The following is a 27189-nucleotide window of genomic DNA, read 5'->3' as shown; positions in this document are numbered from 1 at the left end:
ACCAATGAGAGGGAGCTACTGGGTCAGTGCCGCAGGGAACGGGGCAGGGTCATCACGGTTCACACTGCCATCCCAACATGCCCTTTAGCACACACCGGCCTCAGCACCCACACAGTTCAATTGCCAGAGGCTCCAAATGACCAGTAAAGCACATTCACATAAAACTAAAGACAAATAACACATGCACGCACACACACACGCACACACAAAAGCGAAGGTGACAAAGGTGAAACAAAATCACCCCCACTGAGGGCACATTTATTTTTCCATTTTTGTCCACAAGACAGAAAACATGCAACAAGGTTAACACGATTCAATAAAGACTGATTATTGATTCAAAAGCCCTTTATAGTAGTTAAACCATAGTCTCTATGTCTCTTTAAGCTCATTTCACTTTGATGTTTGTGAACAAGAAAAAAGGTTGACACTGCTCAAGTGATGTCAAACCACATGATTAGCAATCGTAAATGTCAATTAAAACATTAAGCGTGTTGTAAATATCCAAAAAGAGGAGAAATTAGCCAAACGCCATCTCATCCACTCGTGTAAAATGAAAATGTTCTGAGGCAAGATGCAGAGCACAGTGCTAAAATGCCAACATCATCTGGTTGACCTTTCCAAAGAGGAGCTTTTGATGATTTCATACACGTTGCCATTAAAGAGGCTCACATGCATCTCGGGAAGAACGTTACTGTCTTTTTAAAGGACAGCGTGGGCCTATGATTTTGTCTTGCAAGACGCACACTCAAAGAGACAAAGAGATACCAACAGACAATACAGCCACACTAAATGTTTAAGGTATAGTTGAAAAATGTACGATAAGCATTGAACATATTATGACTTTCAATTACGGTAGTCAATACTACATCCTGCGCAGAATGATACGTCATAACTTTCCACTTCAAATCAAATGGAAAAGGATATGTTATAGTTATCGCAAAGACAATCTTTAATCAGAAAATACATCAAAAATATATGCTTTCCATTATGTATATGTCTGCTTTTGTTATAGACAAGAGTGAGGCAACCCACAAAAAACTACCACTAACTCAAAAGAATCACCATCTTTGCTACAAATAAATCAGGTTTCACGTCTTAAAAATAGTAAATTGCATAAACAAGATCTCTGTCGATCAGGCATACCGAACCACATTGCATTTTCCTTTCCACAGAAGTCTGTACACACCTGAAAGTCTAAAGGGCCGACAAAATGTTCAACACTTGGATTTCTCAACTTCATTAAACTTCACTCAATGTAGACATTTCCCTGATCCTTTTATCTAAGGCCTCCAAAAGTGAAAGGAGGACCAAAAATGGAATAGTTTCAATTTATTTTGCCTTGTGGAGGGTGGCAGAAAAAGAGACAGCCTGAATAAGAGCACAACTTGAAACTGTAATGAAATCAAAGAACATTTCATGAGCATGTCTGCCTCACAGTAACAGTTTATATCCCAAGAACATGCATGTTCGGTTAACTGAGTACTGGAATAAATTAAGGAAGGAAAAAAAAATTCAAAGGCCCTGAAAAATATTTTAGATGAAACATCTTAAAATAATGTATGAACATCCTGTGCGTGATTGCTTCCATATGAATTATTTCTCGGACAAAAATTTGTTAACTTTTATCAAGCTGATCATTTCAGCTAGAAAGGTTCTGTTCATACAGATGCATTTTTGCATATAAAGGCAAGAGCTGCCATCCAGTGGAAATGGGGGCCAAGGAGAACGCTGAGACTGGAAAAAGACTGCAAGAAAACTCGAGAAAAAGAAAAAAACAAAAGATACGCTTTCTGCCTAAACATATTTTGAATGATGAGTTAAGTTCAACTTAAAAGATATTGGCTTTAGAAATGGAGAACCATCATCTAAAATGAATTGGTTTCTCCTTTAGACACGCAATAATAATCCCTGAATGTTTCATGATTAGTTGACATCTGCTACGTGTAAAAGTAATAAACCTCGATGAAAGTGGTGGTCAAACAACTATTAACACGATAAATACGTCGGAACTGCAGCAAAGAAGCAGACAATTTTTACCTACTGCTGGATCACCACCCCCCCAAAAAAAAGTGGTTTTGCTTAAAAAGCAAACAAAACAACACTTAAATCCATCAAAATGCCCTGTCGGCTTGCTGCCCCTCAAGGTGACCTCCAGCCACTCTAACGCCACGTCAATAAACGCAATAGTCACTGACACAACTTGACAACTTGGCAACAGGCTGTGTTGATTTTGGAGGCACCAGAAGCAGCTGCAGGCCTGCTTCACACGTGCATGCAACAGCAGCAAAGTTGCACATTTTTCATTTGCATATATCACACAACACAAAGCATGGTTGTATGAAAAGAAAACAAGTTTTTCAGGGCCTTTAAAAAAAATCCAATTCCACATATCCGCAGCCAATATTGACCCAATTGTTTGCTTTTGATGAAAGGTTATCTAAATTTCATCCATAGAAACAACCCTTTTGGGGAAAATGACAACAATCATGCTCTTTAGGCTCTCCCACTAATGATAAAGATACATTGACTATATTTATTCAAGTCAACTATACACATTCTACATGAAGGTACAGACAGTAGCATACACTAACACTACTTATTATATTAGACGTCCATTAACATGTCATAAACATTGTCCTAAACAGTCCCTGACAAACTGACATAATGGTCAGATTTTATGTATCATTTTGACATCTACGTTTGTTATAGCTATGTTCATGAGTGAGTGTTTTGGGGTATAAAAATAAACTAACCATACAATCAAACTGAGCTTGAATTGTAGAGTATAGAACATTTGTAGATAATGTTTCCCCAAAGTACTACAAGATGATTTTTTGGAAAGAAAAAAAAAGGTTAAAATGTCATTTAAGACTTAAAAAAAAGGAAAAACAAAAAAATCAACCTACGAAGCAGAGCTGCTGCCTCAAAAATTGCCGTGGAAGACTGCGATTCGCCCCGAAATGAGCCCCACAACAACTTTACATCAACATCCCACCTCATTAAAGTTGATCAGATGCTTTTGTGGGAAGTCAGTGCTGGCTGACCTCGCTTTCATCCGCAAGTAAAAAAAAAAAAAACTAACGAAGCTCCCTAGCAAGGATTTTCAAAAAAGTTTTTAGCCATCGGGCATAACATCTTGGAGGGAGAGCAAAAAACCTACAAGGAAAAAATCTATATACTTCTGACGCATTTGCAGCAGTGTTAAAGCATCATTTGCATGTTTCCAGAAAGGATGTCTGCTGCAAATGAAGAGGACATGAACCAAGAAGAGAACATGTCGAACTGCTCCCCACAGAAGGAAAGCAGTGCCCAGAGCAAAAAAAAAAAAAAAACTCCAGAGAAGGGTTAAGAATCACACGATGGATCCTCCGAGGGAAAATGACGACATCTTTAGGAACTCGGTGCATTCAGTCACACCCCAGCACCCCCTTCGTGCATGGCAGCATGATGGATAGACCCAAGGCCACATTTTCCTTCAAATGAGAGCGTACTAGCGTGAGCCTTCATGTTCACAGAGGTCAGCATTATCAGTGTCAACAAAATAAATGACTTTTGCTTTGGAATGTAGCAAGGGTACGCTGTAAAATCTCATGGCAAGCAATCAAATGTCTGCTGGGGTATTTCACAGCCCCCTTCATCGGCAGCCCACAAGGTTAACAATGTAATCTATGTCTATTAGCAAAACCTTCCGAGATTCTGCTAACCCAAAAGCTACTTCATGTACTAAAAAACACTTTCTTTAGCCCTTGCTTCAGTGATGGGGCACACTTCGTTTAAAAATCACAGAAAAGTCTCACTGTATTTGATTTTCTTACTTAAACCGGGGAGAAGATGTATATAATATATTTCTTTAAAATGTGTCTTATGTTGTGAGAAAAGCTTCATTGGCACCTCATCATCTTATTGCAGCAATTCCCTCAACATTCATTATGCAGCGTTGGTCGGGCCATGCAATCTGGCCCCCGCACGCCTTCTTATCGCGCTACAAGTGCAGATGCTTTGCTTTGACTCAAAAGAGGTCGTTGACACGTTTTGCTGGCAGCAATGCAGACACGGAGCGCGTGCCTCAAAGTTTTTGCAGACGCATACATGCTCCGGGCATGACGCAAAAGAAAAACAAAAAGACCCCAATTGTTTTGCTTCCATCGCTCTTGTCTTGCCACCAATTCAGGGTCTCAGTCAGGGCAAGTAAAGAGTAGCGCGCTGGACGATGAACTTTAATCTGGCATTATGGTTTCCTAGGAAAAATGACGATCTGACTGTGTTCTTGCCGGCCAGCTTGGAAGGCTCTTAGTCCTTCAGGTTGTCCTCGCCAACCCCCTGGGCCGACAGCTCCGTCAGGACGTTGTCCAAGTAATTTGGGTCAGGGTAGCCGTGGCCAGTCAGGTTGGAGCCGAATTCGGTCTTGTGGTGGATCTCGTTCCACACCACCGTGTCAGACTCGCCTGTGGTACTGGAAGTGCCGATGGTGAAAATGAGGCGTCTGTCCCAAGCTGTGATCAGCAGCTTGAGAACCTGTAAATTACAGAAGTGGTGACGCGAAGAGTTCATCCAAGGAGGATTGGTTGTAGTGGCTTTCAACCCCCTTTGATTGTTTTCTTTATTTTTTTAAGACATACATTTGGGCTGTGAATCGCAATGCTAAGCAATGTCAGATTTCAACTTTGTTTTACTGTGGCGGATGGACCAACACATAACTCTCTGGCAAGTTTGAAATCCACAGACATACTACATTTTGCGGCCTGGCTCACCTTCCTGCCCTTTTCGTTGTCTGGCAGGTAACACTGCCGAGGGAACCCCCTTGCGCTGAACTTCTTCCCAGGGTTGGGGTGCTCGTTGGTCTGAAACATACAGCCCATACAGTAAACAACCGTTTTTCTATTTAGAATGGAATTGTTTGCTCCAAAATCACTGCAAATATGAACACTAAATAATATATTTTCTCCTCCCTTTCCCATGAGAAAAAAAACAAACAATTGATGACAACTGACGTCGAGGATTTCCTCGTTAGGATTCCCGTTGATCAAATATCAAATTAATTTGTAAGCACAGTGTCAAAAACTGTGGAAGAGGAAAAAGATGAAGGTACACTGGCTTCACTATGAAAGCTGGAGGTGTCCATCTCGCATGTAGGTGCTGTGCTAACGTGACAGCCGAGCAATTGGGAGAGATCGAGCCTGTCCTCAAAGGTCACTGTAAAATTTATAGCACCGCTGGAGAGTCAGGATGAAATAAGCCGCCTTCCATTTTCCTAACTGTTCTGAACACAGGCTGCAAAAAAAATCTACATTTAACATAAATTAGTACTAGATTCATCAAAATGATAAAAAGAATAATGATTCTGATTCACCACTTGAAACACATTTTCGATTAAGAGCCCTAAGATACTAAAGAGCACAGTGTTCTGAGTGACTTACAAAGCTCAACCTTGATACAAGAATGATCAAACTTAAGCGGATAAAGCAGCGGCAGTAAGGTGGATTAGAGCACAAAAAGCAAGAAGGATTAGTGAACTCGGATATTTCCGACCTGGACACCGGCAGGAATGTCGTAGACGATGCGAATGGTCTTGGAGTCTGGGTAGCCGGGTAGGCAGTGGGGGATGACGTGGTATTCCATCTTCCCAGGAGGCTGAGTGCCCGTTTTCTCTCCATAGATGGTCTTGCATGTTGGGCATTGAAGACTGCCATCCTGCTTGGGAGAAATCAGCGCAATTATGTAGTACGTGGGAAAATAGCATCACTGTCGCCATTCAACGTTTTAAGTATTAGCCAGTCATTGTAGCTTATACAGCATTCAAGACAGTATGAGAGGAAGCCCCTGAACTGGTCACCGGCCAATCGCAGGTCACACATAGACAACCATTCACACTCACAATCATACCTAATGACAACTTGGAAGCGGTCAATTGGATAGTTCTCTTTATTATCCAACCTTTGCGCAACAAGAAATATAGGGAAAAGATGAAACACCCATGTAAGTCCAAAATGTGTGTTTGGATTTTAATTAGCGGTATCGCACAAACGAACGCGCTTGCATTTTCTGCTTCTGCATCAGAAAACAGGGGTACTGTTAATATTTCATGCAACTGCACCAAAATGAGCTGAATTCATAATGATTTCCTGCAAGTCCCAGTGCAGGGCTTTCGAGATAGATACGAGTGATCTGATAAGGCTCTCTGCAATCCCCATCTGTGTAGAACAATTGCGAAGTTGGATCATCTGCCAGTACCGTGCAGCCCAATCAGTCAGAAAGACAGTGCGAGCTTGCAATTGGAGCCTAGAGAGTGACATCATAATAATGGTTGGCTCACCAGCTTTTACCCACCTTATTGCCATTGTTGTACATGGCCACCAGGCACAGCAGATGGTACATATGGCCGCATTTGCCAAGTTTGCCCACCAACTCTGGCTTGATGCCTTTGTGCTGCAGGACGCCTTCATAGCCTGACGCCGTGGCCAGCCTCTCCATGCAGATGGTACAGTCCTGCACAAGCCAAACACAACACTTCAGCCGCCAAGCTCCAGAACTTTTTTTTTTTTCTTCATATTTTAACACCTGTGTAGGCTGTGTGCGTGTGTCTGTTTTTACCTCATCTGGTGCCACTTTAATTTTGTCAGTGTATCTACGGACAACATCCTCTGGGGTTTTCCCTTGTGACACAAAACAAATAAATTATAGAAAGTAAAACATGCACACACACACGAGAAAGGTGCACAGAATATTCTGTGCAACTTCCATTTCCACTTCATCAGTTGTTGCATTTCTCTTCTTTGCTATCACAGTTCATTAAGATGAAGTCCCATGAAATCTGATGCCTTGATATGTGGAAGTCTTGTGTGACATAATGCAAACTATATTTTAGCCTCAAAATATTACTCCTCCCTAATGTATGACCTCAGTGAGGTTCACATTTAAAAGTTCCACGCTACATGTTGAAGTCATCATTCAACCACTGCAATTATAATTCTTTTATGTGCGCAACCAGTGTAGCATGGCTGAGCATAACCACACAGCAGACCACTACAGAATGATTCTGCCGCCAGAATGTGTTTATTTGGTTCAGCTAGGCAGAAAGAAATGTATCACAATGTACCACTATGCTGCCTCCTTTCAACGCACTACACATCATCCTCTGTGTGATCTTGTGTTTTGACACAGGTACAGTTGTAGTGAGAATTGTATCATATTAAATTGTCTCAACTACAAACTGTACACCGTGTTTGTTTGACATGTACATGCTTGCATGACAACACACAGCCTGAGCATTGGCGCAATCCTCTTAGTGACACAGGTAAAAAAAAATAAAAAAAAATCGCTCACAAGGTTGTAGTACATGTCACAAGGTAGTACATGTAATAAAGGTGAAAGAGTACGAGTTGTGCAGCACAATGGGATCTGTAAAGGGCTGAGTAAGAGGACCACTGCAGTGTAGGCTGGGGATGGAAGCCTCACTGATCAATTAGGACAAAGACTCCCTTGGGAGGTCCGGAGTTTCTGTGGCTTCCATCGACCTGTTTTCATTCAGGCCATGGCCTGTGAACTGCTCTCAGCACAGTGCTACAGTTGGCTGCTGTCTGTCTGTCTGTCTTTGGCCTGCATGTCCATCCATTCATTTTCAATACCATTAGAAGTGGAACAATTGATGTCATTTACACATTTTCCTCCCCTGCAACCTGCAACTACCTACCGTTCTACCACTTTTGCTTCCATCTTACCTTTTCTCAGGTGCTTTTTCTTGGTCTTGCGTCGCGTACCGTTGACTCCCGGCACAGGCTTCATATCGCTCTTACTGATGTGCGGCGGGTGCAGAATGGGCTTGGGTGCTCGGGTCAGGCAAACAGGGAGACCTACAGCGCACATCAGGATACCGGTCATACCTGATGCGTATGTAACAGCACACACACAAACACAAATACACACATAGAAAAATTGAAAAAATAATCGTGAGTGGTATTTTAATACGTTCACCACAAAGGAAACATTTTAGTTGATCCAACCTGCTATCGCTGGATGCACTGGTCCAGACCCAGTCAGGTTTTTGACTGGGAGAGCAGGAACACTGCAAGGTAAAAAAAAATATAAATAAATGAGAAGGTCCTGTATTCAGTATGTTGTTGTGATACAATGAAACAGTCTGTCACATGGCTGGGTCTGATCCATGCTGACAAATTGATTTCACTGCACACATGAGAACAACCATTGTGAAGCCAATTTTGCACAGCATTAAAACAAACAAACAAACAAATAAAAAACAATTCTCTAATACCCAATGTGAACCTGCTGAACATGCTAAAAATGCACAACCACCAAGTTTGATATGTAATCATATTCAATAACTCATTTGAGTGACGGTGGAAGAGGCAATTATATCTTTATCTATTAATGGACAAAAGACCCCAAAATGACCTCCAATAAGTCACATGCAGCCAACGTGGTGCTACACACTTCATCCACTTAATGTCGGCTAATAGCGCTTCAAATGACTCGGCTCTTTGACCAAGATGGCCCTGAGGTCTTTGGCCTTGCAGCTCAGAGGCGTTTCACAAATCCGCATCAAATGATTTCTTTGATCTAAGTCTGCAAGAGCATTTCTTTCAGTGCCAGCAGAAGGGGGAAAATAAGGCTGTCCCATTGACAAACTGTAGCGCAGCAAAGTCCAGCTTACTCCTGCTGCCTGCTGTACTTTTTTTCTAATTACTTAGTTTGATCAAAACTGCAAGACAGTTAACTCAGCAGTACTAGACTCCCAGGACAACACTTTCAAAGAACAGAATCATCTCATGTTTTCCTACATGTTCTCTTCCTATGGGTGCACAGGCCAAATGTACATTTCACAAAACATGAGTATTCAAAATTGTGCTGAGGCCAAATATTCAACTGAAAAAAATATATTGAAGGTCTAGTACAGGTATAGGGCAAACTCAGATCAAAACTCAATTTAGCTTGCTGAGAGGGCAGGAATTAAACAAAATTCATCAATAGGGTAAAAGGGTGTTATTGTTCTACGTGCACTATACAAACTTCATACAGTACAGTGCAGAGAGCTTTGAGCTTTAATTAGGGATGCTTTTCATCTTCATTTCAATCCACTTGAAGCAAAGATCACACAATGAACCCCAGAGAGTATTACATCATAAATATGCAATGCGATAAAACAGCTGCACACTTACTGAGTTGAATAAAAAAAGAATATGAGCCAAACTGAAACAAGCAAGCAAACACTTATCTATGCTGTTTATTCACACAAATCAAAGCCTCAGTGAACTGCAGCTCATCCTTTTGTAAAACTGCACGCTGGCAGTTGTCTCTTTGGTTTAGATGTGCACCTCTGCAGAAAGTCATCCTGTCTGTCCTGGCGGAGTCTTGAGCACTGAGGTTTAAGACATCACTCTGCATCGGTCTGCGAATGTCGACGGAAACCAGTTTATTCTATTTTAATCAAATCGGACTGGTAACATTCACAACTTCTAAACTCAATAGACAAAATATTCCAAAATGCCAAAGCGGTTATTGGTGAGGTCTTATTCCAAACAACAGCCCTTTCTTCTGTCTGGCTGAGCACACCTATTTGAGCCCATTCAGTCAAAGAGGATGAACCTAACCACCTTGACATCTCTTGCACTCCGCCAAATCAAATCTGTCTCTTCCTTCTGAAAGGTGTGCGTTCTATCATTCCCAACAGCCGGCATTTTGTAGCCTTTATATGTCAAAGAAAATTAGTCTGGTGTTTTATTTTAACAACAAAAGATGTATTTCCTGGAGTTCAAAGCGTTTTTCTCCCTATCTGCTTCCTCTGTCTCGGAAGATTTTTTTCTGGGATCTTACGGGATCTGTCATGACGGCCATTATGAGTAAAACTCAAGCATAGTGATGTTCTTCTCGGCATTGTTGTCATTGGTGAAGTAGCCACACGCTATCCAGCTAGAACAGTTGGCCCTTGTCCTGCATTGAATGAAGCAAATGCCGCTGAATATATTTGTAGACATGCTAGTTTATCATCTGGCCCACATTGAATGTGGAGAAGGAAAAAAAATCCTAGTTCGTACTTTGGTTTTGAAATATTATTTTGTGACACACCTCTTATATCAAGTCTTTCAGGCAGCGCAATAAATTTGACATCTAATGGTCTAATTTCTGACCCTGTCTAATTACAGGAGCTGATAAACAAGAGTAATGTGAAGCAATCAATGAATCTTTTTACTGCTGTGGTCAAATTTATCTTTTACGGGCTACATAGGTTGTTTAGAGCAGCATGTAAAGAAAGGCGGAAAGATCCTGGTCTTTATACGTCCATTCCACTAGTTTGTTGAATTGTGAAACTCCTACTATGTGTGGATATAAACATGTAGCAATTTGAAACGACTCAATGTCCCCAAACAAGCATCTGAATTCACAGTCTGTGATTTTTTACATACACATTTCATTGTGAGATTGCTAACATTTTGGTTAGTTGCAAACTAGGGGAACAATTATTGGAATTTGTTTTTGTATACAGTCGCTTTTATGAGAAGGTTTTCGATAAAAAAAAAAAAAAAAGAATGATGCGCTAGCCATCCATCCATTATCTGAACCACTTATCCTCACGAGAGTTGCGGGCGTGCTGGAGCGATAACAGTACAATCTGATGTAACTGTAAACCAATGTCTCAAAACAAAACAAAACAAGGTGCCAAGTATCTGTGTTTCTATATTCTGCTGTGTGCAAAAAAACAATCTGACGTCTCACATTTTGTGTTGATTTCTGGTGTCCACAAATGAGCCTGTGTGAAAGGTTCGTGTCGGTGCACACGTGAGTGAGCATGTTGCTGAGGGTATGTAAACCACGCGCATCCTGTATGTTGAACCACCCCCGCCTGACGAGTTTTGTACATCTCAGCCTCTTTAGCAGCTTTCTCTTAGTCTCTCTACTCATGAGTGGCGATGACAAAGTGGAATAAAATTAGCTCAAAAGACGGTTATTTAAGTAAGTTGTAGCTGTCAAAAGTAATCGATTAATCGACAAGTAATCGATTATCAAATTAATCGACAACTATTTTATGATTAAAGTAATCGTTTGGAGCTATTTTTACCTTAGAATTGTCCAAATTCTCTAATGTCAGCCTTTCAATAGTAACAATTCATTAATTTGCGTCCTCATTCACGAAGAGATGATCTTTTGTGATCAATCAAAACAAGACATTCACAAACGTCTGCTTCTACTATGGAAAACGACAACCATACCTGGGCCTGAATTGGTTCCAAAATCACTAAACAATACCAACTAAACAGCAGTAAATGGAGAACGTTTCACTTTCATGCAAAATTATTTGATGGAATAATTGATAGAATAATTGATTATAGAAAACATAAAATAAAAAAATTAAATACTAGAAAGCCTGATTTTCCTCAATGGTGTTCTCCACTATAGTCAAACCACTAATTTTCCATGATCCATTATTCATTTTTCCCCTGTGGAGCTTGACCTCCATGGCTAGAAGGTGCCCGCAGCTACACCACAAACCCGCTGCTCATACTCATCACAAACACAAACGCACAACTAATGAAACCCGAAGGACTATGACATCACATGCTCCCAATACCCATGCTGCAACGGCACTGTCTGATAATGACGCCCGAGTTCAAAGAAGAATCAAAGAAGAAGTGAGGGTGAAAGTTGCAGGATACTTCCTGCCTGTGGGGCCAACATAAGCTAATTATTGAGCAGCAACCATGTCAGATACACACATGGGAGACTTTTCCAGTAGGACTCGAGGGCAGTTTTGCAGAAACACTCATCAGCATGTTACTGTAACCTAATAGTATAGAGAAATATAATGATAATACAGTTATATAATACAATAAAAGTTCATTACCCTGGTGGAATGGCTCCTCTAGGAGTGGCCACAGAGATGCGCTGAGTGCCTGGTCGGTTCAAGTTGTTCTGTCCATTGACTCCAAGTGTGTTGTGGCCAAGGGATGACATCACAGGAAAGTTGGTTGGGGACAATGGCACCTGCACCTGTTCACCTTTGGTTTGGCCGCCTCCTATACTGACATTATTGGTCACTGATGAGGTTGGAGACCAAAGAGAGGTTCCAGCAAAGGTGTTGCTCTGCCGCACTGTCGTCAGGGTTCCTGTGGCACCTGTATTGCCTGCAGCCCCTCCGTGGAGCTTCCGTCGCTGAGAGGCAAGGATTGCATTCGATGCGGCTCTCGTACTGTTGACCAGGATGCATTGCTGGCATGAGCAGGGCTGGCCGGAGCTGGCGCCCACAGGCCAAGACTGCGACTTGGGGATGGAACCCATGATAAGCGGGTAAGCAAGATCCATACGTCTCCGAAGCCGCCGCTTGCGTTGACTCTGCTTGTTGGTTTGTGACATGCTATTAAAGTCAATGAGGTAACAGAAGCCTAGAGAAGTCAGATCGAGCCACGGGTGCTGCTTCTCGTAGGCATTCTGGATGGTCACGCAGATCTCCATATCATACAGCGTCCATGAGCCATTGTCATTCTCCCACTCCCATACTACACCTTTGCCAGGAGCAGAGGACGGTTCATAGAAGTTCCTCTGCACTGGTCTCATGGTGCCTGAAAATACAAGACAGGATTAAGAGTGACATTGAAGCACAGTTGGTATTTTGTGGAGCTGTCGAGGATGTAAAACTGTGAACATAATGGAAATTTGACTGACCATAACAGCTAGTGAGGCCATTAGTAAGAAGTGTAATTGCTATTTTAACCTCAATTCAAACTAAGGTTAATCCAATTAGGAAATTAACAAATGCTGAGGCAGGAACTTGGGCTGCTAATGAAGATTACTTTGTGATAAATGTCCGCAAGGCTCAAGGCATACTATATTACTAATTGTCGCATGAACTAACATTTCATGATTGACAGCGCTTTTGTATACATTTTATTTTTAATATACCGTATATACACCCTCGATTTGCTGCAGTAATTTTCAGTTGTGTCCACACAAAAATTTAAGCACCACTTGTTGACATTTTCATGTCATGACTTTCTCCATTGTCCTTCCTGACAGGAAACTGAGCGAAAGTGTCCACTTCCTGACTGGTTCTGTGTGATTTTAGGAGCCATCTTTCCTGCCCTCCCCTCAACGTCCTCCAGTTGTCTTTAGTTTCCTATCAAGCGAGTACGAGTTGTGTGATGTATTGTCTTGTCAGACTCCACAAAGGAACTCTAAACCCACTGCTACTCAGGGGCAAGGCAGTTCAGGGAGACCTCAGCTGCCCTTCCGGGTCTCAGCTGGAGGAAAACTTCCTGCAGCCTGTTTGTCGATGGAGGCCAAGTGTGCTTCCATTTCTAATAGCTTTGTTTTCCTCTGGCAGTGACCGAAGACCTAAGTGACTCCTGAATGGCTGAACAAGTAGAACGTGTCCTTGACTATCCTCAGAAGCCAGCTGCAGGAATTAAAAACAGATGCCATCCCGTTTCGATACACTGCAAACGCATGGGCACACACATTCCTTATGACAGAAAGTGAAAATGTAAAACTTAATCAAATTTGCAGCTGATATTTCCACTTTGAGTAAGACTTTCAACAACATTCTGGAGTGTGACTGTGAGATCTTTTATGCATTCATCCATAAGAGTATTTGAGAGGTCAGAGGTCACCAACCCCTACAATTTGTGTTCTACTAAATCACAAAGACAGTTGACATGGTTGAAATAATCTTCTTTCAAACATTAAACGCAACCAAGCATTCCTCCATAGAGCTTGCTTTGTGCCTCAGGGAAGTCAAACTAGAACAGAAAAACAGCTTTCCTTCCTCAAATCTTAATGGGTGTCAAACAGGATTTAGATTCAGAAGGAACTCGAGGGTTTCACAACAACAATTTTAACATATTCACATTGAGAGACCCTTTGGGCTAATTCAATCTATTAAATCACATTCTTCAGAATGTTTGGATGGAAATTTTAATGAGATTTTTACTCTGCATTCGAGAAACTCTAATTAGCAAAGTACCGAAGACAACATATTATCAGACTCCTGTGAATGTAAGTAAGCAGCAAAATAATATCTTACAAAACGTTTTTATGCGACTTCAAAAACAATTAGTTTTAGTCTTAACTCACACAAAAAAACACATCGAAATGCTTAATTATATTGATCGTGACAAGAACCACCCCTCCCTTTTCATGTAACGGACTACTATTTTACCGGATAACATGATTCTAGTTTAAGTTAGCAAAACAGACAACAGGTGTCAAAATTCTGTGATTGTTGGACAATCGATTATCAAATTTATCAGCAATTAAAAATAGAGTAATCATTTATTTCCATTGTTTACTCAAAATCCATCAATTAATGTTCCATTGTGATCAGTCACTGTCAATTTCTTGAAAACGAAAATTTTTAGTTGATTATAAACAATGTAAAAAAAAAAACAAAAAAAAACAGTCTACAGATATGGAAGGCCCCCGTCCGTGACTTGCCTCCTAAATGACTAAATGTATCCCTGAGCATATGTGAGGGAAACGACTATGAAGGAAATTAGTCATGCCTTAGATGCAACATCAAGCAGTCTCACAAATCTTTCAATAAAGAGCATGAGATTTATCTGTGTTGTAATGGAAGCTGTTCCTTCGGCTACACGGCGGTGAGTGTCATAGATAGTATACGGCATGTGAACGTTAACACTTGTTTTTTCTCGGAGCAAGGTGCCAGCAGCCAACTTTGCAGTGTTCCCCTCCACAGTCTGTCTTGGCTATGCACCAGCACTGTCTTTCTGAGCCATTCCTCCTCACATTTTCCACTGGATTCCATCCTGGTCCATATCATCTAGTTAAGGCTTTTTCCTTCACTGACATGGTGAGAGGGAAGGCATCGGAGAAATACCACGATCACGAGTTTTATGACATCATCTTTAAACTTTCTCTGAGGCACAACTCCAGTGCGTTGTGGCCATTGACGTCATGCATCCTTCAATCCACTGCGCCAAATGTAAACAATGTCATTTTGGCAGGACCAAAAACTTGATGCTAATTTCACCGCATCGCCCTCCCAACTGGTGAGTGATGGGACTTGTCTGCCTCAGCGAATCCACCATGCAGCCTTTTGCGAGCAGGTGGATGAATGCTTGTGCTTGCTTTGTTCGCTTCTTGTTGGTGTCATTGAGCGTTTAAGTGAAGTCTTATAGTGTATTTTTTTGACAAAATAGTCAAAGTGAGGTTCTTTTACTAATCTCAATTGTAAACAATCACAATAAAGGCATTCTATTATATAAAATACACAAATTACCAAATACCCTCAACCTTTCCATAATCTTTTTTCAACCACCGTTCAAGCAAATGAATGAAATTTTAATTTATTTGAATGTATTTTTAATTGTTACTACTAGCCCTAAATGACAAATGGGTGTCTGTCGGCTACATCGCAGCAGATGAGCTCAGGCAAGCCAGTCAAGGTCGCCCATGTTGTCGCCTGGGTGCATTCTACTGAGTTGCTCTTTTTCCAGCATGCACCAGAAGGAAGATTATGAGGAGTGTTACCGTAAACAAAAGCCTTGTAATGGGCAGATTGACTGATTTAATCCCTCAATGACACACAGTCACAGATAAACGCTAATTTTATCACTGCTCTCCAGTGTAAATCAATTTTACTATCCTGCCAGCAATGCGGCGTAAACAAGTCACGTGACATCCGGATCTGTATTTAAAGTAACAATAGAAGTGAAATGTTATCTGATATTGACAAATTTATTTTTCACTTAATCAGTTTTGCCTGCCTCTATCCCATCACATACAGAAAACTGTGCAGCAAGGTGAGAGGGAGCAAAACAGCACTTTCCCAAAAACACCTCAAACATATTAATCCAAGATGGAAGCAAAGACGAAGAAACAGAATGATGCTTAAAAACACATTACACGCATACTGCGAGAAAACATCAGGCCCAAACAAATCAGAAAATCATGGGTGGGAGGGGCAGTTTTATTCAATGCATGCACCACTGACTGTTAAGGTTTCTGCTCAAAAGCTGCCATCATCGTACCTGTGCAAAGTGTTCTGCGAGAGCACTTAGCTGCTTATTAACAACCAACCTGAGATGAGAGACTATAATAATGAGGATGACAGTCGGCATTAAGCTGCTTTAACAGCATTGTAGGTTTCAATATCACAGCTCTCCTCCTCTTCTCTTACAGTCACACATTAAAGCACATTTTCTATGCTGATATGACACATTCATTTGCAGCCCTTTACAATGTACTGCTGTGTGAGCTGCCACTTGGATTCCCAAAAGCGTCATTTGGTCTTTATTGGCAAACACGATGGATGTACCAAGCCAAAGCCTTAGTTATGGTTTACAGAAAGAGTAAGAAAGAGAGGAAGATGGTAAGAAAATACACAAAACCAAAAGAGCTGAAAGGAAAAAAAAGGATGAGAGGGAGGAATTGGAGGGGGAAAGAATACTGGAGGAGGTCTATGAATGGTGGAGGATTTGTGCCAGCGATGAATAAAAAAAAAAAAACGGGGGGGATGTTTTTCTTTGGCTTAAGCCTGTAAAGTGAACACTGCAATAGAAAGGAGTCGCACGAATAAGTTCTGCTGCCAGAAAATCGGGAGAAAAGAGGCTCAACTACTTGGTAAACTGAAGACATCCTCAGTTCTTTCAACTCTGAGACACCCCCATGTTCTCTGGGACAGGTCTGCTTTTTGTCCCCTGGTTACAACTAAAAGAGAGAGCTAGCAATCTGTTTTTATGCACCAAATAACTGGGACAAAATCCCAGAAGATGACAGGCTTGCTGAGACTCTGCCTTCTTTTAAATCAAGACTTGAAAACTCCCCTTCCATTACAATTTTTCCTCTGCTGGTTTGGGTAACCCAATCTCGTTTATATGACCAGATGTTTGCGTAAAAAAAAAAAAAAAAGAAGGAAGAGGCAACCCAAGGGGTCGGTCTTTTGTTTTTTTTAGAATCACAAACTAGAGCGGTTAAGCGTGTGTTCATGTGCCGTTCTGAAACTTGGATACTGCCAAAATTTGAGTTTTTGCATTATTGAGTGCATGTAAAAACGTCTATATGAACAATTTTCGGGGAGAGATGAGCTGTATTGTTGCGTAGAACTATAAGATTGATTGTCCAAATATATCTATTTTTAAGAATGCCATTTCTGTTTCACAAAGTGAGCCAAACCAATGAAGAAAAACTTGAAATCAAATTTAAACCTACAAACCTGTCATTTATCTTTTTTTTAACTTAAAAGTTTCGTATCGCCTTCAATCCTTTTTGTTTGGTTTGGTATGTCGGTTTCAATCAACGTTATTTTTTTCTATTTTAATGTTCCGTTCAGTTTTGCATTTATATTTGTCTCGATACTTTCTGTAAAGGATGTTGGATTGACTTGCTTCAGCAAACTGCAGTAAAAATCTGCCTTGGCTCACCCAAACCAAATGAGCAGACAAGTTACATGCAATGTATTTACAAGTACCGCTGTAAAACAACAACTAGAAAAATATTTTGCAGTTGGTCCACGCGCCAGTAGAGCAGCCAAGCATCAAACCCTGCAATAATCATCAGAATCTCAGAATTTCATAACTGACCTCGCCACTTGCTGATTCACCGTGTGTGGGAATGACAACAAGGCTCATGCACATGTGCTGGTCTACCTGTGTGTATATGGATGAATGCTGCAAAAGAGAAAGAGAGGGGGGAAAAAAAAGAGGTGCAAGTTGCAGTAAGCACGACATGTGCTTTGCTTTGACATAATATAAAGCGAAGTCTATGAAAATCTTCCTATGCACAGGACACATGAGCGAGATATTGGCATACTGACTGATTTCTACACACTCAACCATATGTAAACCAGACATTTGAAATGTTTTTTAATCTCTTTGCCTTTCCACAGTGCCTTAATGAGGCTTCCATATTCTCAAACCATATTCGTCTCAGACACCAGTCAATTGATTCCAGAGTTCTGTAATTCTTTCATCAGTCCAGTTTGAAAGCAGCACTGCCAGATAGAGAAACAAGAGTAAACAAGAATTTTGAATATTTATACAACGAGGGGTGGGGGACGATAAATCAAGGACTGTGTTAGGAAACTCAAAATAACATTTTTAGTAATATGGGTATTTCTGCAATAATAAATTCCCAATTTTTTTCCCCAATGTGAACATCACTATGACTCCCCATTATGACTAATCTTCAAATTTCATCTATTCAATACCCCCCCTGCCCCCCACACACACACTCCTGCACATATACTTCAGCCAATTTCGCTGCAGTTATTGCCGCATGTGACAACACCATATTTCAAGTCAGGGCTCACACACAGGAACGACATTGCATACCAGTGTCGTATCCTGCCTAATCAGCACAAAGTTGACTATTGTGTCAGAGGAGCTGTTGAGAAACAGCTCATGCAGTTGTGGTCATGAAATGACCTTGCAAACATGTTATATGATTGAAAGAATAAATAATTACAGTCAAAGAAGATGTTCTGAAACAGTTAATTACCCATGCAACTTGTGTAAACGCTGCACATTCTGTTTTATAAAACGAGATTATAGTCTGGGAGGAACACAAAAATATCCAAAACAAACCCCTAACCAAAACGAATACTTTCAACCTATGGAACTCAAGCCCTTAGATATGACTACTGGTAGGTACTTGCACTCAGAAAAAAAGGGTACTAATAATTCACAGTTTACATTAATTATGAGTGGAAGGTGTTAAATCTTTGTGATCAATCATGCAACTTGATGGCCTTCCCTACAATGCTATTCACCCAAGCACGCTCCCAGCTAAGTTGCTTTTGCATGGGGGAAGTTGTGTGTGAAAGAAGTATCATGTGATATACAGTAAAGCATGTTGATCACACAATGCCATGCTCACTCAAACTGATAATGTTGCTGTTGGCTGGAATATCATTGGCCAATTAGCATTCCATTGCTTTGTGTGCCAACAATGTGGCACAGTGCACACAAATTGTCATGTGCAAGTGTGAAATGCCCACTGCTAGAGCTCACACTAGGACAACGACACTTTCTCAAAAGCACCTTGGGCTTTCATTTTGGATTCAACAATTTATCATGCTGTCTCTGCACAGTCATGGCTCAAAAGTGCACCAGTGAGATCAAACCAAAATGTGATGTGCTTTTAGTTCTTACGTCAGTTTGGCTTTGGTTTCAGTTAAATGACTCTTTTTGTAGAACGTCAGACTAAACTCATAGGTCATTTATCTGAATTGAGCTTTTGGTCTTATAAAACCAGAGAATGTGAAACTGAAGTTCATTGCAGACGTGAAAAGATGTAGAATTGAGTCACTAAATGCCAAACAAACGTGGAAAGAAAGGTTTCCAAGAGACTCTATTGAACTACTGGACATTCCAACACTTGGAACACTAAGATGTTAAAATGAGACCATTTTAAAAAGCTGCGAGTGAGTGGTCGCTTAACAGGAGACAAACGTGCACAGCTTGACAGCGGCATTATGCCTCCCTCCTGCTGGACTGTCGCTTTCCATTAGGAAAACGCTCTACCTCTCACTCGGTTCCTCTTCTCTTCTCACCTTGTCCGTGGCGTGTTCTGTTGACATCCAAGTGGAATCCAGCCAGCTGCTTTGGGCTACAGTGACTTTGGCATTTGCTTGGCTAGGGATCACGTAAATTCTGTTCAAGGCCTTGTCTTCAACGCAGTGCACGACAACTTGCACACTGGATAACGTTAACCACAACGGTGGACGTATTCACAGTGATTTGTGTGGTCAATTAATAAAAGTTTACAAACAGGGGGCATATCAAAGTTGCTTTGCTCATTCTTTTGCTTCCAACACACATGGCGCTGATACATGCAGGCCCCTGATATTTAACATGTACTTTTTGCTGGATTGAATTGATGGATTTTGCTCATCATATTCCGCAAACACAATCTTAAGCGGAACATTTTTCAACATTCAAGTTTGGATTTGCCTTTAAATTTAATGTAAGGTCGTGTTGCAGCACACTCTAAATACGACAGCAGACAAACTAACTAAAAATCTACAACCAAGATTAATTGGTCTAATTACAGGCAAGAGACCCAACCACATTGTCATTTACTGTTTATACAGTACAAAATATATATATTTTTTTATCACTAACATGATTCATGAAAAGCTTTAGTTGACAATGAGCCAGCTAAAGCATCAACTACATAATCCATATTCATAGATAAGTGTTCAAAGCCGGAGCAATGTATGCAGATGACTCTTTGTTATCTCATAGGTACTATAACTCCTTTTCTGCGCAACTGGGAACTCCTCTCTCTTCCTATTGTTTATAGAATGTGCCATCTGCAAAGAGATACCTGACGTGGGAGCTCAAACTGCACTTTTTCTTCTCCACACATTATTTATAAATACGAGTGAGGGTGAGTGAGGAGTGCAGATGCTCGTGTGTGTCCAAGCCACAGTACATCAAGTGCCTTCCTCAAGGCTGTATTTGTATTTACTCTTCTTCAATCAGTACTTCTGCAAAAAATCTGGAATAGAGAACCAAAAACGAATTTCTCTCTGCAAAGCATTTTTTTTTAACAAAAAGGGGAAGAAAAAAAAGTGTTGGGCAAGGAACAAAACATTGAATCTTATTCCATCATCTTGAGGGAATCTTTCACACACACAAAAAAAGACACCAAGTCATTATACAGTCCTGTTGAAGTAGACACACTGGGGATATAGCTACAACTTTCATTTAGCCCAAATTTTAATGGCACATAGAAAGAAAAAGACATTGACCTCATAACATTGTCTCTTATCAAGTTCAACTTCCATCTTGGCAGCAGCTATATGTTTGTGATCTAATATATTTTGTGCAGGCTATTTTTATGACAGGTCCAGTTGCCCGTGTGCGGTGTCAGAACGTCCTTCTGGGGAAACTTTTCATCGCCCTAACCCTTCTGCCAACACATAATTGCATCTGAGAGGGCCTTAAAACGCCAGCACCTTTTTTTTTTTTCCCCCAGCTCCACCTTGACAATTTAGCAGTCATTCCTGAGTGCACACTTGCTTGTCTGTGTCACTTCTGCATCACGGCAAAAACAAAGTCAGGAAACAAACGCAGCACAGTAACTGAACGTGAAATAGAGACCGCAAGAGTGGCTACATGATGGATATGGCAGATAAGCTTGTGTGTTTTGCAGGTGGGAGTGGGTATAGTGAAAGGGGATCAGTCTACTCCAGTGTTTAGAGGTTCAAGCAGCCCCCTAGGGAACAGAACAGATCAATTTTGCTTGGCTGTGAGCCAAATAAACTGCCTTCTGCCAGATATCCATCCACGCTATGCATAAAATTACACATCAACTGTACTGTAATGTGAAACACTAGCGCGGGGGGTAATTCCTCTGAACACAAGTCTTGGTCATGAGAAGTTTGATAATTATTAAAATAATGGATATATATTTTTGATAATTGATTAATCATTTAAAAAAATGTCAGAATTTCAGCTTCACAACAGTAAACGTGATGCAATTTCTGTTAGTCTCCATGAAAGCAGACTAATTATCTTATTCAAAAATAAAACATTTGCTTTTCCTTTGAGAAAACCACGAAGAACAGTTCTGGCACATTATGAATGATTTTGTTGGTGCATTTTTTGTCAGTTTGAAATGTTTTTTCAGACAGGATTGAAATATAGATTGTTTTAATTTTTCAAATCCAATTCAGACTGAATAAAATTGACTGAAGAAAATCATTTGTTGCAGCCTTAATATTATTTCAGACAATTCTGAGGAAAAACGACACCGAACCACAACATTTGTGACGCACGCTTTGCTGGCGGATGTTGTCACATTACCATAGCCACCACCACATTACTTTGAGAAACTGTTTTCTAAAACCCTCAGGAGTTCATTTAAAAACCACTGGTGAGTCGGGGGGGGGAACTCTACAGAAGAACCCACCTAAAGAGACAACCGTCAAGGTTCCTCCATTGGGATACTCAACATGCCTACGACAGCAAGTGGCGGCAGCTTTGACCTCCCGAGCCGCAAGAGTAGCAAACATTCAATCCAGTACATTTTCCAACCAACATGCTTTACACTCTGGAGCTGGAATCAATTGCTGCGGTCGTTCTGTGGCTCATCCATTTGTAAGACATAGGTGGCGTGTACACAATGAGAACAAAGAGGAGATGGGATCAGGTGAGCAGGCTGCTGACCGTCAGGCCCCCGTGTGACAGGTTTATACCAGCCGTGGGGGAAGGTAACACACACACAACATCACAACAAGGAGCGATAAACGTCAGGCCTCGGTGCCTTGCACATCTCTGACAAATGGCGGCTGGGCACATCTTGCAGGCAACACAGACACACGTCTAGTACTTTAGCACCTACGCTAGTCATTAACCTTGTCTACACAGACCATCTGATAGTCATGAATGCTCCCTATTTCAAATAAAAGCAGGGATGTCTTTAACATGAGACAAAATGTGTCAAAGGTGTCAGAAAAGAATTGCACCGTGCTATTATAAACACTCGACAGTTTAGAGATATTCTTTTTGTATTAGCAAGGAGCTACGTCATTCAATGTCATGGAGTGGAATTATTAGTCGGCGCAAAAACCCATTCGAGGAAAAACACATACTCGCACACACAAGCACAAAGGCTGTTGACGACTATCAACACCGCTGATGGTGTTACACTGTAACAGTTACAGTGATTTTGGAGTCCTGTTTTATGCCAGAATAATGCATGTAGCCTCAAAGGACACTTTGAAGCACCTTTAGTACCGTATATTCTGACCTATAAGGCGCATTGGACTATAAGGCGCACCGCACCTTCAATAAATGGCCCATTTTAAAACTTTGTCCTTATATAAGGCGCACCGGACTATAAGGTGCACCATTAATGCATCATGTCAGATTTTTAATCCAAATCAAATCATTCTCCATTTCATCTTTTTCATTTCAACTTCAGACACAACAAATTACTTTATAATCCTAAAATAATGATCCATAGTCTTTTTGATTCATGATTCATAGTCTTCAGCGGGCCACTTATGATTGATTTCATGACACAGTTCTTCGGGCCAGTTTAAATTTAGGAATTTGGTCCATGTGAAGGAATTGACAATAAAGCTGACTTTGACTTTGATATATAAGGCGCACCGGACTATAAGGCGCACTGTCGGCTTTTGAGAAAATTTTAGGTTTTTAGGTGCGCCTTATAGTCCGGAAAATACGGTACCTAATACAATCCACTACAGGAGTGTCAACAAATTTGTCAAAACATAAAAGTGATCTGTTTCGATTGACAACTTCTCAGACAGGTATTAAAATGTTTGCAAAATTCTTCTGTGAGAATGATCTTTCTGAAGACAAATTGATATAGGGCTCGTTTGCAGTTGTATCTAATGTTGTGGCTGGTGAGCATACACAAATTGAAGCACAATTACATAATACAGATCAATGCACATGAGGTCACCCTAGATGTGACTTTGTATCGCACTGTTATGTAATATCTTTATATTATCGCTGAAAGTTTTCCTGTTCCCACCCCCACAAGTTGATAGGACCGTTTCCTGCAGCGACACTTACAGTATACCTCACAAAGTGATTTACGATATGAACATGGTGGGAATATCTTCCGAATGTACGACAGTATCTTGGGCCAACAGCAAAGTCAACTCGCGCGCACAGCGACTGGCTGGTGAGAACGAACGCACCTTCAGCAGAGTAGAGCAAAAACCAAAGCCAAACAAAAACATCTGGCCACATTTAAAAAGGGCATCTCTCATCTGTGAAAATTACACAGAACAAAACAAAGATTGGCCCGACTGGATTTTGCTTTGAAGTGGCATGTGGTATACTTTTATCATGGGTTATATGTCAAAGCTGAAACTTTGTTGATATCATCAGAGCAATGGCTCACTCTTTTAAATAGCATGCTCTGCTGCCTTCCAAATGGCGCCGCATACCACACATTAAAAGGGACGCGATAAAACAACTCACCAAGTGTGCTGTATATTTCAAATGGGATTCTTACATCTACTTTAAACTCATCACATGGATCTGACATCCAGAAAAGAGACCTTTGCTCCGAGCCACAGGCCCAGTTTAGTTGATGAATGAGTCTCACCAGCGACAAGGTCACCTTCATGACGGTGACACTTATGAATGAATAAATGATTGCAGCACCTTTTCATCTGGGCATCTCACAACGTTTGGACGCGCCTAACGCAGAAGTCTCAAAGCAGCCCGAGATACTGACGACTTTGGTTCGTTCCCTTGAACGTTACATAAGACTTGTGCGGCGAACACATCAAGGCTTGGTTTTAATCAGTCCCACAGAGAGATGATGTGACATTATTTGCAAAGGAAGCACCATTTCCCTAATTATAGCGCTACATCATATTTTAACAATTGTGTATGGGCCACACTATCCTCGAGTGGGATAATGGAAAACACATCAAATATATAAAGTGAGTAACTGTGAATTGTATCTATTCAGCAGTATTTCAACTTAATCTCTACATTTTGGTTGCACGTACGTACGTACTTTACCTATATACTTATACTTTGTTATAACATATTTGTGTATTCTTATTTTCTGTAATATTTGTATACTTACATACTCTGTCAACAATTGTTGCTCCATCTGTGATATCAAAACCCAAAGTGGGTTGACTACACCCCACTTCAGATTTTAAAGTTTGTAGGCGTGTCTCTAAATGACCTTGAGATTGTCCATCAATTTGACTTTTTTCGGTGCTTACCTTCTTCCGTTTGAGACATGCCACCATATGCAGCCTCAAATCTGTTTCTCTGATTTTGACAGGAATACGTTTGACTGTTGACTAAAATGAACATATCGTCTTTTCAGGCATGTATTTGCAGAAAAATACCATTGATCAAAATACCTAAAAAAAGTCCACTCAATTTGTTTCCAGAGCTGTACGTATTTTTAGATGCTATACAGAAGCAACAACTGGATGTTCTCCACAACCTTTGTGAAACTGACGAATCTCTTACCTGTGTCCTGTCGAAACTGATGCATCGACTGCAAATCGATGATGTAAGGAGATAGCTGGCCATCTACCTGTCCTAAAACTACAGTTCCTCGGGCATCGCCCTTCAGGATGTTCTCAATATGGTGGCACACCGCTGCACTGTAGGGCCTCCAGCGCCCATGTTCATTCATCCACTCCCAGACCACCACTCTGGCCAGATTCTGGGGAGGGTAACCCAGTACATTTGCGGGAAGCAGCAAGCCTGGCCCAGGGCGAGCCATTTTCCCTTGCAGGTTAGAGAGAGAACCACCTGTCAGTCAAATATTACTCCGGAACATTGTCATCAGCGCTACACTGGAACCAGCTTAGCTCAGCGACTTCAGTGGTCTGCTTTCAAGCATGTGGTCTTGCAGGAGTCATGGTCCTCTTCTACTTCTCGGAACAGGCTGATGGCTTGTTGCTTACTCCTTGATCAACAGAGCAGCTCCCTTCAGGGTCTGAGATGGCAGATGTTGATGAGGGGTTGCAGCAGTTCCTCTCATGAGCAGGTAAACAGGGGGAGGGGGTGACTTGCTGTAAAATGACAGGAAGGTGCGCTGGTGAACAAATGCTGAGTTATGACCCAGTTGCATCCATATCTTGTATTCACTGTGTCTACTTCAAGGACAGTATTCCATGTGTCTGTCTTATGAATCAGTGTTTGTGAGCTGTATCCATATATATAAAGGAGAAAAAAAAAATGTCGATGCTCTTCAGGTTGGAGTGGGGTGACTGATCCTATCAAGAGCCTAGCAAAGAGAATATGATTTTGCCAAGACTAATTAGAATTGTTTAGAAAATGACAGGCTGATGCAATTCAGACACAATCCCACATGCTGGGCTCATTTAACATGCACTGTCATTACGTTGAATTGATGGTGTCATACAGACCTGTAGGGTGCAGATGTAGTGCCTCACATCTGTCAAGCAGAAGCTACATTTCTCTGGCCCCGCTCGAAAAATCACGAGGATAAAACGCGCGCGTGTGTGTTGTGCGTGTGTATCGGGTCCAAAAAATAATAATATTCCAAGCAACGCGATGTTTCACATTTGTTGATGTGGAAAAACGTGAAAATGGTCGTCTAAAAACGCACAGCGCAACAATCGTCCAACATCAACGCAGAAATCAGGAGTCGTCGCTTCTTCAGTGTCTGCTTTGCCAGTTTGTTGCTCCGCCGTGCACCAGTCGCTCGACGTGCAGCGAAGACGCAAGAAGTCACTGTCCACGCGCACAAGTCCAGCAAACGTCACATTTTCAAGCCTCAAACAATTGCAATGCCAATACCCGAGAGCGCACCTGTATGGTGAGCGGTTGCAAATTCAGCCAAACTATCAAGTGTACTTTATAAATCCAAATGTGTTTCCGGTGTTTCGTTTCAGAATAAAGGTTTATTTGAATTCGACCCATCATTTAATTCCCAAAACGGCTATTCTCGTTTGGCTATTAAATTAATTTTGACTGATTATATGTTGAATTTGGAGCATAATATTAACTGTCTCTTCATCTCTATTTTTTGGGTTGATTGGCACCTATGGGCGTGCGCGCACGCCGAGACTGAACTGATTATTCAAGAAAAATTCAAGATTATTTGCTTAAACGAGTACGTAATAACAGCGGGGCCGATTGAACGACATGGAAAATCCTATAAGAGTATTGAATTTTCTTTCAGTCAATATTTTTCATGGTTTACAATAAAATAAGATTTTGAGGTTATGATAATTAAGGATGTGGAAAACGATATAGTAGGCCAGTGTTTACTGGTAAATTCTGATGTTAGAAAATGTTTTTTTTTTTCACATAAATTAAAAAAATGAAAATAGATGGATAAAAATATGTATCTGCTTGTAAATGCAATGAATGCAGTTGAAGGTCATGTTCACTTCTGAAAAATCTGCGAATATCCCTATACATAAAAAATCCTTGCTATGGTCTTTAGTTGTCAACCAAGAGTTTGATATATATGAATACATTATTAACATATAGCCACCACTACAGAAGTTAGATTTGAACAGTGTATACTCGGTTTTACGCAGATAAGAGGTCATTTGACAGCCTTTCGGTGTAGTGTAATAATAGTTGATTGTTATTGTTGCGGGCGGCTCGGTGGCGCACTGGGTAGCACGTCCGCCTCACAGTTAGGAGGGTGCGGGTTCGATTCCACCTCCGGCCCTCCCTGTGTGGAGTTTGCATGTTCTCCCCGGGCCCGCGTGGGTTTTCTCCG

At 41.1% G+C, this 27189-nt stretch overlaps 2 protein-coding genes across 4 annotated transcripts in view; both read right to left on the bottom strand.

Moving 5' to 3' along the window:
- Positions 1–27189, bottom strand: part of sf3a1 (splicing factor 3a, subunit 1) — a 125264-nt gene that overhangs the window by 33546 nt on the left and 64529 nt on the right. The gene's annotated exons all lie outside the window — the stretch shown is intronic.
- dtx1 (deltex 1, E3 ubiquitin ligase) lies at positions 228–26299 on the bottom strand. Of its 3 annotated transcripts, none has more exons than XM_049764046.1 (10): positions 25859–26299; positions 24951–25501; positions 11855–12569; positions 8001–8062; positions 7719–7880; positions 6592–6653; positions 6328–6486; positions 5530–5691; positions 4752–4841; positions 228–4515 (listed from the first exon to the last, which is right to left on the bottom strand). In XM_049764046.1, the coding sequence occupies exons 2-10, from the start codon at positions 25207–25209 to the stop codon at positions 4291–4293; spliced, it is 1896 nt and encodes a 631-aa protein (XP_049620003.1). In that variant the 5' UTR covers positions 25210–25501; positions 25859–26299; the 3' UTR covers positions 228–4290. The 3 variants fall into 3 exon arrangements, with proteins under 3 accessions (XP_049620003.1, XP_049620005.1, XP_049620004.1); XM_049764048.1 differs by having other exon boundaries at positions 7719–7850; XM_049764047.1 differs by having other exon boundaries at positions 26062–26299.

The sequence above is a fragment of the Syngnathus scovelli genome, chromosome 3 (genome assembly GCF_024217435.2).
Source record: "Syngnathus scovelli strain Florida chromosome 3, RoL_Ssco_1.2, whole genome shotgun sequence".
NCBI lineage: Eukaryota > Metazoa > Chordata > Actinopteri > Syngnathiformes > Syngnathidae > Syngnathus > Syngnathus scovelli.
This window is presented reverse-complemented; position numbering and strand designations above follow the sequence as displayed.

Coding starts and splice junctions, on each gene's coding strand:
- dtx1 (XM_049764046.1), bottom strand. CDS start 25,209: ATGGCTCGCCCTGGGCCAGGCTTGCTGCTTCCCGCAAATGTACTGGGT. Junction 6,487..6,591: donor TTAAAGTGGCACCAGATGAG/GTAAAAACAGAC, acceptor TGGCTTGTGCAG/GACTGTACCATCTGCATGGA. Junction 5,692..6,327: donor TGTACAACAATGGCAATAAG/GTGGGTAAAAGC, acceptor TCTCCCAAGCAG/GATGGCAGTCTTCAATGCCC.